The 12,639-nt window shown below is 42.8% G+C and overlaps 1 protein-coding gene across 5 annotated transcripts in view; it reads right to left on the minus strand.

Annotated features, from left to right (window-relative positions):
• Positions 1-942: 942 nt before the first annotated feature.
• LOC136946506 (paired box protein Pax-7) overlaps positions 943-12,639 on the minus strand; it is a 44,115-nt gene continuing 32,418 nt past the window's right edge. For all 5 annotated transcript variants that reach the window (XM_067240866.1, XM_067240868.1, XM_067240867.1 and 2 more), the window contains 2 exons: positions 3,391-3,649; positions 943-1,645 (listed from right to left, as the gene is read on the minus strand). In XM_067240866.1, coding sequence (XP_067096967.1) covers positions 1,530-1,645; positions 3,391-3,649 — 375 coding nt within the window. In that variant the 3' untranslated portion in view covers positions 943-1,529. The remainder of the gene's footprint in view (positions 1,646-3,390; positions 3,650-12,639) is intronic.

The raw sequence follows: 12,639 nt of genomic DNA on the forward strand, positions 1-12,639 counted from the left end.
ACCAACACAGTTATAACTGTAGGTATCATATCAATGCAAAACGTCAACCATTCATTTAATTAACTTTTGTCATCCATAAGTGTTTAATAAATTTAGGTCAAAGTTGTAATATTGTATTGTGTATTATACCAGAGGAAAATTTGAGTCACTTACATTTTCAATTTTTTTTGGTTAGTTATGATAAATGGTCAAGAGAAAATGGATCTCACTGAAATAATAGAATATTCAATACAAGTTCAGTATAACAGATATTGGAATGATTTTGAATTACAATTGCAACATGGAATGCAAAGTCACCCAAGGTTTAATGAGCTAACCAAAACACATACATTTACCGCGGGGAATTACTTAAGTGTAGTTTTCATAGTGCTTGTGTTCTAGAATGGTTCAAGTAAAGTAGATTTGAGCAATTGGAATGCAATGCCTTTCATTTTAATGTAGGAATGCAAATGTATCAATCATAATTGACTGCATTCTGCCCAATCATCAATTAATCACAAATTCTAATTCAAAGCTGAAAGAGAAATAATGCTTGACCTTCTCTCAGCATAACCCACTGATGTCCTTGAACATCTTTTATGTCCCCTCTAAACAATACTGTGTGCACAATGCCTGGGGGAGGTGGAAAGAAGCGGATTGGCTGTAATTGGGAGTCTTCCATTGGTTGTTCATTCCCAGATGATTTCCTAGTAATAAGGGTCCCACAGAGTAGCTAAATTTCCTTTTTGGAAGTCAGGCTTGAGATTACAGAGGGAAGGTCAAACCCTTGACATGAGAAGACACAGCAGCAGACTACTTAAAGAAACAACCCCCCCTCTCTCTCTCTCTCTCTCTCTCTCTCTCTCTCTCTCTCTCTCTCTCTCTCTCTCTCTCTCTCTCTCTCTCTCTCTCTCTCTCTCTCTCTCTCTCTCTCTCTCTCTCTCTCTCTCTCTCTCTCTCTCTCTCTCTCTCTCTCTCTCCATCTCTCACTATCTCTCTGTCATCGTCTTTGAATGATCCAATTACATCCTACCAAAATAAAGGAAAGTAAACAACATATCAACAAGAATCAGAACAGCAATAAGCAACAGCCACAGTTATGACAAATAGAACAATAATAGCAGTACTGATTCCGAGGTACTGTATAAAATTAGGGTCCAAAAATATGGGAATGAAATATGGCTACAAACTGCCTGTGTATCACACACCAACGTTTGGTGTGGACTGGCAGGCTTTTCAACATGGGCTGTTTTTTCTCTGTAACCCCTACAAAGCTCGTCAGAGTCTGTCAGGAAGCAGGGTAGAACACTGACACTAGGCACAAGGTGCCTGCTTCGCCCCATCATGGTTTGGAATGGCTGCGTCAAATTCATCGCTCTCCTATGAGAGGTGCTTTTGTCTTCTGTCTCATCGTCCCCTCTCTTTCTCAGAGGCACATCTGTACACGCACTGCTGCTGTCAGGGTGATAAGGGTGGGCAACCGGATAGAGCTGGCGAACACGTCATGGGGGCTGTAGCGTGGACATGATACAGGCTGGAGGGTGGATGGACTAGTAGGCTTGACCAGTCTCCACCTGTAGCAATCCCAGGACAGCTGAGTGGTCCCCAAGCTTCATTCTCCGCTGAGTAGACAAGCTCACGTTCTTGGCCAGATAGTCTACTGCAGCTGCAGATAGAAGAACACAGGAAAGGTAATATCATGACCTCTGAATGTGGATGTCGAGGTTGTATGTCATGCATTTATTTTCGTGTGGAGTGAATAATGCCCAACCACTCACTGGCCACTTTGTATCTATGTTTCTCCTTGACTTTCTAGACTGTGTGTGTGTGTGTTTGTGTGTGTGTGTGTTCTTTACACACTCAAAAAGTTAGCATTGTCACATCTCATATCTCTCTCCAAACAAAGCCAAAGTGTGACTAAACCCACCCCCCTCCGGGCATGCTGAGCTTTGATTGGACGGATATATGCTCCTAAGATTGATTGACTAGGGTGAGATCTTTATCAGAAGCACGTGTGTGCTTATACCTGCGGGCAGACCTTAGGTCAGCGGTCAAACTCAATTTCTTCTATACAACCAAGGGTTTGGGTATGGATCTGGCTCACACCTCACACGGTTTCAATTTCCCCTCATTTAATTTAAAGATATTAGTAGCGGTGGATTGGTGCAGAGGGTGTAGCCAATGGGCTGTAGGGTCAGAAGGACAAACCAAGGGCAGGCTGGAAGCTGAGGAAGGAACAGGGGCAAAAATAAGGAAGCTCCTTTTGACTCTCTGAGCACTACACTGTAGAAGCAGACACACACTTATGACCACACATAGACACCAGTCATAGAGGCCCATGACCTTTCCAATTGTATCTCATGCACACACTGCCCACTAGAGATATTTTGTAATGCTTGTCATCGTCTTGGATGTGTAAAGCCATTTTTACATGAAGTAATATTTCAGAATGTTATCAAGATATAGATATTAAAGACTCGACTTTTAATTTGAACATTTAAGTGTCTATATATCTTTATGGATTGTAAATATGTGTAATTTTACATTGACAGATACATATTGACAGATATATCAGTTGTATACCTGTCTCTTGTGGTGTGTTTACAATTGTGACCAATCAAATTGGTGAATATTGATGGACAGTCTGTCAAATCCAGACAAAAGAGCCAACCGTAGCCTTTCTTACATTCCCGACATGGCACAGACACAGACAACCAGGCTGTTGAATGGGGATATTAAAATGTTGGCATCAGTGCTTGGCATGTCTTTAGCTGTTTATTAAGTGTCTGGTCTGTCGTTTCCTTTGATACCTCTCCCTAGTTCAGGTGGTTGGAACCCCCCTTTTGCAGAATGGGAAGAGTACTGTAGGCGGTGACAGGAGACGAGATAGAGAGAGCTTGTGTGTCTCTTTGGGGACCTTGCCAGACTTCTGTCATGGAGGGGGGGGGGTTGTTGAGCATAAGTAAGCAGCACATGTTAGCGTGTCAGTTTGCGTGTTAGCGCAGGGAGAAAGGAGCTGTCAGGAGCAGGGAGAAACGGTAGGAAGCTGCACACCTGTGGGCGGGGAGGCTGTCCGCCAAGGTGCCAGTCACCCTGATGGCTAGTGGGGAGAGGGGTGTGTGTGTGTGCGTAAGTGTGTGTGTGTGTGTCAATGGAAGGACAGGAATGGAACGGTTTAACTACACCTTTAAAGACAAGCTATTCTCTCCTGTCACCCGGGTTTACACCTTAAATCCTGGTTAGATACTCTAAGAGTAGTCTTCCATAGGACACCACACATACACTTGCTATTTTGATTGCATGTACTTTAAGCTGTCAAGTATTTCCTGAATTAGGACAGTGGAAGAGATAATGCTACGTTAAACCTGTTTACTTTGACAGTGGGAGGGGTTAACAGCACTCAGTACTCACTTTGTCCGTACTGGCTGTACTGGTATCCAGCGGCGACACCAGGGTCCACACTGTAGCTACTGGTGCTGTAGGTGGGCGGGCAGTAGGACTGTGAGGAGGGCATACTGTCTACTGTCTTTATGGAGGGGTCACTGGAACGCTGGCTGCAGCTGGCCGAGATGGAGTTGGAGGAGTCCAGGCCACCATGGAGTGGCGAGATGGAGAAGTCGTGCTGAGGTTGTGAGGGAACCCCACTGGGGTTACTCAGAATGCTCATCACCTGAAGGGGAAGAGGGAGAGATCATTTTATTTTGAGTGAGTCAGGATTTGTGTGCCAGACGACTGCAAATTTACTGATTTGCAGTAAATTAAAGAAAAGGGGAAGATTGGTGAGAGATGTAGTGATAGAGGAATGAATGAGAGAGAAACTGAAGAAGAGGAGTAATAGATCTGGAAATAATGGAGGGAAAATGGGGGGATTGTAATAGAAGGAGAGGGAGAATTGGAAGGAGTAAGCAAGATGGCCCTCAGAATTGGCAAACACCTAATGTCCTGAGGGGAGTGCTTCATAACAAGAGCCTGGGGAGTAGTCATGATCTCCAATCCCCTTAGAGCTCCCAGTGTTCATGAATGATTCAGCTGTTTAAGATAATAAGGAGTTCCCATTAGATGCCTCTGGAGATTAGGGCCAACCGTCTGCTTTGTCCTCTTAGAGCTGTAGCTACAACTCAGGCTGCCTGGATGTGGCGTGCAGCCTAACTGCCCTGCTCAGTAGGAGAGGGGATTGAAACAGTAGCAATTCCAGGCTTCTGTACAAAAGAATAAATTATTGGTAATAATATGTTTGATTATTTTAACTGGAAAATTGTTGGACAAATTCTAGGAGAAACTATTTTTTTAACCAATCCTTATGCAGGCAATATAGCAGAGGATTTCCCTAATGTAAGAGTATTACAGTTTAAAATAGTATAACTACATTTATTTGTGTCCAGTGTCCTGTGCAGTTAAGAGGTGCAGATTTTAAAGAGATAATAGTAAACACGGCAAAATGGAAAATAGTTATCCTATGCATACGGAGGGTATGAGGACTTTATGGTGAAATACCAAAACACATGCTCTCCTCTGCATTCCAGCACAGACACAGAAACACAGACACACACAGGGACAGACACACAGGCATCCACACAGAGCTCGGTCCTGAACATCAGGTTCCTGTTGTGCCTCGCTACGCTCTGCTGCCCTTTGGCTCCCTCCTGCTCCTGCTGCTAAACCAATTAGCCAATAATGGAGCTGGCCACACAATCAAGCCCACATGCAGCCTCATCCAAAACACCAGAGCCATTTCAAATAAGGCCCCACAGGGGTTCCCCAAGAAGTAGGATGAGGTCACTAGTAACTTTTCTATAGGAACAAGATGGGTTCACATACAGATAAATTTGTTTAATACATACAATTAGAAGACACAGTGATCTTGGATAGAACATTGACAGAGTGAGGGTAAAGGGATTGCAGGCAGAGAACATGCATGTTGTCCAAGAGCTACAGAGGCCCTGAGTAGAGGAAGACCCTGGGAGTGTGGTGAACTTCTTGAAGTGCAAGCAACTATTTCTCAGATGCTTCATTACAACTCCATTCTCCTCCAACTCTGTTTTATCTGTTAAATTAAACGGGCGCTATCAGTGGCGTTCTAAATCCAGTGCAGGCAATTAGAATTCACTGTGCATTCCGCTCATACTTCCTTAACAGCCATGGCCCTCCTTTTTAATAAGGGCCAATTATTTGAGTAGTGCCATACTTATATTTATAGGGACAATCTTTTGTAACAGTAGTTTTTTATCTCATATGTGTAGTTTTCTTGAAAGAGGATAAGGCTTTTTTCCAATATCCAAAGGACAAAATTCTGCACTCCTTTCTTCCAAGATGGGTACACATAACAGATGAACTCTTTAGGAAAGTACCAGTAATCCTCTTTCAACTCCCCATCGTCATTTCCCTCCTAATTTGAGGTAATTTCTTGCTCTCACCCCAGCAAGGTTTTAGCTTGTGTTTGAGCAGCATTTAAGGGGCTTGAGTGTCTCCCCAGGAGTGCGGTTTAGAATCAGATGAGGGGCGACCCCGGGAGGTGTCAAAGCCCGACGTGGGTGACTAGGTGAGGGGACTGCTGGGAGCCTGACACCTCTATTCAGGCTGGTGGGTAGGCGGCCTGTCGCTGTAGTGAGGGCTATTGTGGCACTGAAAGCAAGAATTATTTAAATCTTCATATTTAGCATAACCTCATTGCCATAAATTACAGGCGACTGAATTGAGGGAATATTTGGATAGCACAGCAAGAGGTAGAGACGTGCTACCATTATTAAGTCATGGTGGGATACTGTGAGTGAAATCTACAGCTTAAGCTGTACATTTCGTTTGTACAGAGCGTAACTAAGAGTTTCTACGACATTTAGTTTGGACTTTTAGTCAACCATGGTTAGACTTCTCTACAGCCTTAAATTCAACACAGCATGAGGCATTGATGATACTACTGTTGTCTTGCACTGGAAGTGCTTCCTTGTTGGTACAAAAGTGCATGGTCTTTAAGTTCCTATTTCTATTAGTAGAATAATAGAAAAGTGAAGATATACTGTATGACATACAAATACATTAAAACTTGAACGCCGTAGAGTGGGCCTGACTGTGAGACTGAGAATGTGAGAAAGGATGAAGGGATGTAGCAACACAGTTAGGTCCAGAGACTAGCAAGACTTGTGTTGTAATCTATTATTTCCTGCACTACTGCCATCACTAAGTCAAAATCAATATTCTTTCCACATGTGTAACCTTTCTAGTATCTGATAGGACTGCTGGGAGGATGCAGTACTGTTTTCCAATCACCCTCACTGACAAACAACATCCTCAGGCTGTGGTCTGCTCCGACTCACAGTGAGAGAGAGCGAGGTGGGGGAGGAGGGAGGGCAGGAGGGAGGGAAAAGAACAAACACCCCCTGGTTGAAAAGCACAAAAAAAATTCTCTCTGCTCCTCACAATGTTCTCCCCTCAATGTTATCTTCACTACCCTCCTTACTTCCGACTACCCCATCCCCCAACTCCCATCCCTCTGCCTTAGCCCCAAACCGCCTTCTCTCTCTTTCTTTCTTTCTCTCACTCACTCACTCACTCACTCTCACTCTCTCTCTCTCTCTCTTTCTCTGTCCCCCTCTCTTTTTGGAGGGGGAAACATTCTCTTCAGTAGCTCTGTTTCCATTAGGTTGGGTGTCTGTGTGGGAGTCCTGGAAGGGTAGATAATGGGAGCCAGGACCTAGTTTAAAGGACAGCGCTCCCGGGCATTCCATCTGGCTCACACACACACACACATGTACACACACATCCACAAATGCATACTCACACCAGATAGATTACTCTATAAATAATAATAAAAAAAGTAATTAATTCTCTCAACTTCTGAGCCCCATTAGCCTGCGGGAGTGTAAATGGAGAAGTGTAAATTGATACAATGTGCATCCTTTCAGATAAATATATAGCACATTTGAGTCACAAAAAGGCAGCTTTTCATATGCTGCTAATTTCCTGAACTGTTTAAATTATATGTTTTTTGTCTGTCTGAATGTTTAACGGGAGCCATGTCTTTGTTGGATTTCCATGCTAATACATTGTGGCTACGTCTCTCAGCTGGAGCAAAATGTTACTAGGCAGAGATTCCTATAATTTTATGTAATGTTCTACACTTTCATATATGTAAATAAAACTATTATATGACACAAATTGAAACATTTTGACAATACATTATGATTTCAAATTTTTTACAATTTGACTAGTTTACATTTTTGGTAGTTTTTAGTAGTAGTTTAAACTATAAAACTACAGTACAAAGGCTACTGTTACTGGAACCTGAATTTAAGAATATTTTTACATTACTGAATTTAAATCTTAACTGTTTCGACATTTGTTAACTTTAATTATATTAAACAAGCTCTGCACTACTGGTTGCTATAAGAGCACTGATTGCAATAAAGAGGAGCTTCTCTATCTTCACAGTCCACTCTGAGTGCTCCACCTGCCCTGCCCTGCCCAGCCTCCCCTGGCAGCTTATCCAGGCAGGCTGGTGAGAAGGAAAGCTAGAGTCAGGGAAAGATAGTTAGAGGGAGGGAGGTGTTCAAACACTGCTGTAGGACTTTGTCCTGTGGGATAGCCTGCAGAGCTGCTAGAACACCCCTGTCAGGGGCCAACGCTAGTGTCACAGGCCCACTCCAGTCTGCCTACAGTGCACACACAAACATGCACATACACACACACAAACACACACACACACACACACACACACATGGGGGAGTGGATAAGCTTCTCCTGTCCCCTCCAACTCAAAGGCCTCAGAGTGATTCCTTGCTTCTCTTGGCCTCAGGGGTGTCAAGAGGAGAAGATAGAGCTCCAGATGTCACCAGGTTATCTAAATTCCACAGAATGACATCTCCAGCTCATGACCCGATCCTCAACTCTGATACTAACTCATAGGGGTTCGTCTGGTCTTTGTTGGATATTTTCAGTTTCATGTGGTTCTTTATTACTGTACATCAGTAGTGTGGCCACAAAGGGGGATGCCCCCCCCTGATTTCTGATTGCTTAAAATAAAAAATGGAATTGTTGACTTTTTGTTTTTTTTGTGGACCCCTCATTTTTAAATGGGACCCACCCAAAAAAACATTCTGGCTACGCTACTATTGTACATAGATATGAAATGTCGGAGTTTACACTGTACAGCCTATGCATGTTTTATATAGTCTAAATGGAAATTAAACCAGTTAGTGCTATTATTCTCTTACTAGATATCACTGTCCTACTTGCGTAATATGGAGATGGGAACAGCTAATTGAGAAGCATGTCAATATTGAATGGTGAATATCTGATGCAATCAGAGGTAATTATGAGATCAGCTAATGCTATTTTACCATGAGCAGATGTGGTATTGTCAAGACAATAATCCTGAAAATCCCAACTCCCCCACCATTTGGAAAAAATAAAGATTGAATGTCATGGAAAGGGTGGTAGCAAACAAAGAAATTGTAATCAAAAACATAAAATCTTTTTTTTATGTTTTGCCAATATAATTTTAGCAGATCCTGTGGGATCTGCTAAAATCCAGACATATAAAATGGTGACCTTAAATTGTATTATGATCTTCTATCGGCATTGAAATAAACGGCAAATACTTAATATTAAGTTGAATTGGTCATGGATACGCTGAGTAGGTATAAACTAAATTTGACCTTTTTACAGATTCATTCAACTTCAAAATTCATATGAGACGAAATTGAAAATATTGAACAAAGTTCAGCAGACAACAACCAAAGAAGATGGGGTGAGAACAACATAGAGGGTGTCATAAATAGGTGTTCTTGTAAATCCCACAATAGACCCAGAAAGGCTCAAATGGAACACATTCTATTCCTTTGACAAAAAATAAAAAATAAAAATACATTAAGCCTCACCGTTGGAACATCCACATAATTATTTGATTCATAATATTTTCATGAGAAAAATTATACATGATATATGTATTATATATCACGTAATTTTGTATGTTTTTGTAGACTGTGCTTATACAGGACTGTGCTTACATTCTTATCTAGTTTCCCATCAAGGTGGGCAGTCTGGCTAGGAAACAGATCCTCATCTGAACACACTAAGTGGCTATTTCAAAATAAAAGCCATTGCATAAATTCAATTAGCAGGTTTTGTCACGGTGAAGGCAGAGCTGGCAAATTAGCGTCTCTGAGCGACCAAACAGGAGGGGCCCTGTCTGGATTTATTTCTCTCGCTGTCTGTTTCTCCATTACTCTCCAGCCTTTCATTTCCTTCTTCCTAATTTACTGCTATCTCTCAGTGTATTTCTTCTTCTATATATCTCTCTCTCTTTTTCTTTCTTTATTTCTCTCTCTCCTCTCAGTTCCCTCCCTCCTCTCCGTCCTCATCCCACCTCAACCCTGCAGTCTCAGACCCAAAGAGGGCCCAGTGGCAGAGAGCAGATGACAGTGCTGATTGGGTCTCCCAGCCATGTGTCAGCAAGTTAATTGGCCACAGCACATTAATTAAAAGTGAAAAAAAATGTTTAAAAGTGTTTCTGCGTTTGGGGTGGTTTCTGTATCCATTTGACTGTGTGAGAAAGGCACAGCAGTTGGGGGGGAAAAGAGGGGTGTATAAAAAAGCTCTGCTGGAAGTATTTAATTGATTCAAATTAGGCGTCTGATTGACAGTGACAGGAACTGGGCAGCGACAAGGCGGGCCCAGATGACAGCGATTAGTGTGCAACCAAACAAGCTGTCATATCTCACAACACGTTAACTGAGGGAAACACATGGCATATGGCTCTTTTAAACCTCAGCTTTTTGACAAACACTCACTTCCTACCACACACTGTGAGGAACAGATGGACACACAGATATAACAATGGTCTTCAGTATAAGAAGCACAAGTACTGTGACAATTTAAGAATCTGCCATATTCAATATGCACATATTTATATGCGTAGATAATTATTCGAAATTAGCCACCAATTCAATAAGGTTAAGACCTTATTTTTAACGCAGCGGCCCGAGTTCGATTCCAGCCCGGGCTGTTTGATACAAGTTTCCACTGTTTTTCCTGTCTCTCTTAAACTGTCAACATCTAATATAAAGCAGAAAAAGTCTTCCTGCACAAATTGTTCTTCCATGTTATTGTTTGTATATATTGCTCAACTCCTCCAATAGGGGCCTTGTTTCAGTAAAGCTATGGGACTGGATACAGAGGCCTGCTCTCTGTCGTTCTTAAACATCCCAAAGTGTTACAAGGCCCCATACTAACCAAAGGTTAATGCTTTATATGGGGCTCACATCGCACTGAGAGTGGGCCGCAATCCGCTTATTTTCGACAGGTAATATATCGGAGATGGAACAGGGGGAGATGGAACAGGGGGAGATGGAACAGGGGGATATGTTCAGGCGTTCATGACAAGCCTACACCCCTCCCCACCCCACCCCCACTCCTCTCCTCCCCCTGCCCCTCAGCCGCTGCCTCCTCCTCTCTCACTTGCATCTTTCTGCTCCGCTCCAACGCCTCCGCAAATTAAACGGCATTCTTTAATGATTTCAACCCGGAGTGGGTTTTCCAGCCCGCAAGAGCTGGCGACGATGCCCTTGCTCGCTATGCCAGAGCGACATAAGGTGGGATGTGAGAACTGGCTGAGGCCATGGAGGAAGGAGGGAAGGGGGAGAGGGAGAGGGGTGGGGTTTGTTTGCAGAAAGCAGCGGGGAGTTTGCCCTGTGAAGAATGTCAGGTCAAATTGTTCTTGACAGTGCTAATATCAGCACCTCATAGCCATAATTACATGTAAATAAATAGTGAAATAGCTCTCAGCTGGAGACTGAGTGGTAGAGGGCGGCTGTGTTAGTGGAAGCCAGCTGGGGATCCAACCGCATCATATTAAGTCGGGAGAGGGAGAGAGAGGGAGAGAGAGGGAGAGAGAGGAGAGAGAGAGAGGGAGAGAGAGGGAGAGAGAGGGAGACAGTGGGAGTTACACACTCCAGTTGAGAACAACTAGAGTAGCTTCACTGAAGTAAAACCTTTGAATATCTCAAATTACTAAGAAAACGGGTGTGCTTTGAATGCCTTAAATATCAAAACGGTGGTAACTCTACAGAAAAGCACAAATGACTACCGCTCAACCCACTTTAAACACAACCGTAATGCTTTGAGCCTAGGTAAAGTGAGAGTGAAGAGAGGTATTGAGTGACAGTTGCCCTGTTGCTTGGCTAGAGTATCCATCACAGCTTCTCCACCTGTCACACTGGTATCTGGAACCAACAGGAAGCACATGCACTCAGCTAACCTCTGACCCCTGAAATTCTGCTGCAGGTTCACATCAGTGGCCAGTCCAGACTCCATGACCCCCATCACCTTTTCACCTTTCAGCTTATCCCCTAAAAAGGCTTACCCCAATTGCACTGGCAAGCCACCCGTAGAATATCATTATATTTCATCTGTACCCCAACTATCATCGCAACGGTTGTAATGTTAAATGAACACAGATGAGACATATGATAAAGTCATTAACCTTATATTTGGCCAAACTGTTCTGCTATCCTTGAAAAGGTTGTTTGGATTAAAATACCATCTACAGCACCTACAGTGTTTCCTTCAACCAAGGATCATGGTGCTTTTAGACTGTGAGCATCGCAAAGCTGATGAAGTCTCTTATGGATATCTTAAAAGCACACATAAAGTGCCATCCCATCAAAGCCCTTATGGAATGACCTATATGATCTTTCTTCAAGGTACTGTCTATGAGGAGGCCCTAAACTGAAAACACATCCTCTAGTCTTATTGCCTTTCTTATATGGGGGACCTGCACAGTGTCTGCTGTGGTCTCCACCAGTCCTTCACTTAAATCCTCATCTTCTAGGATTTGTTGAAATTCATATTGGCTGCCTCTGCAAGATAAATGTAAATCGCATTCCCTTATATTTGTTATTTATCAGGATGCAACAGCTCACTTTCGGCGGAAACTATCTCTCACCCGCATACAAACACCCTTGCATTTAAATAGCATTCTTATTGTCCGCCTCAGCCTTTCATCTAGGAGAGAGGAATAATGTTTCCTCTCTCGTGAGAGCGGAGAGGAGAGGGAGGGGATCGGGAGAGAGGAGAGAGACGAAGAATAAGAGGTGAGATAGGGAATCGGGGCAGAGAAAAAAAATTAGAAAAATGGAGAGTGGCTGGACAAGAGAAGGGAAGATTTGGGAGGAAATGGAGGGCAGTCCCTATTGTCAGTGTAAGTCAGTGTAGTAAACAAACAAGCATGAACATGAATGATCCCAAGCAACAATATCAGACACTTGGTATGTCTGCATGCATACCATCACAAGAGTACAATTTCGTTACAACATAACCATCCATGATCTAGCATCACTATCCTGTACTTTGCATGTGACTTAAGCACATTTTGGCTATTATATTTATTTAAGCATTATTTATTTTAGCCCTGCCAAACCACCAGGAGGTGCTGTATAAAACACCTCTTAAACCGCTTAGGTAAAGGCAATTGAGTCCTGCCCTCTATTTAGTGGAGTTACCACAGAAAAAGACAAATTATTCCAAAAGGTTTAGACACTAACCCACTGCAAATGTACTACCTGCAATTATGAAGCAGGAAAGACTTCCAGATTCCCAACTGGAATCCATGAAGAAAGAAATGCTAAAATGCTAAAAACATTCCGCCAGTGGATATGATTTAAATTC

This window comes from Osmerus mordax, chromosome 7 (assembly GCF_038355195.1).
Source record: "Osmerus mordax isolate fOsmMor3 chromosome 7, fOsmMor3.pri, whole genome shotgun sequence".
NCBI lineage: Eukaryota > Metazoa > Chordata > Actinopteri > Osmeriformes > Osmeridae > Osmerus > Osmerus mordax.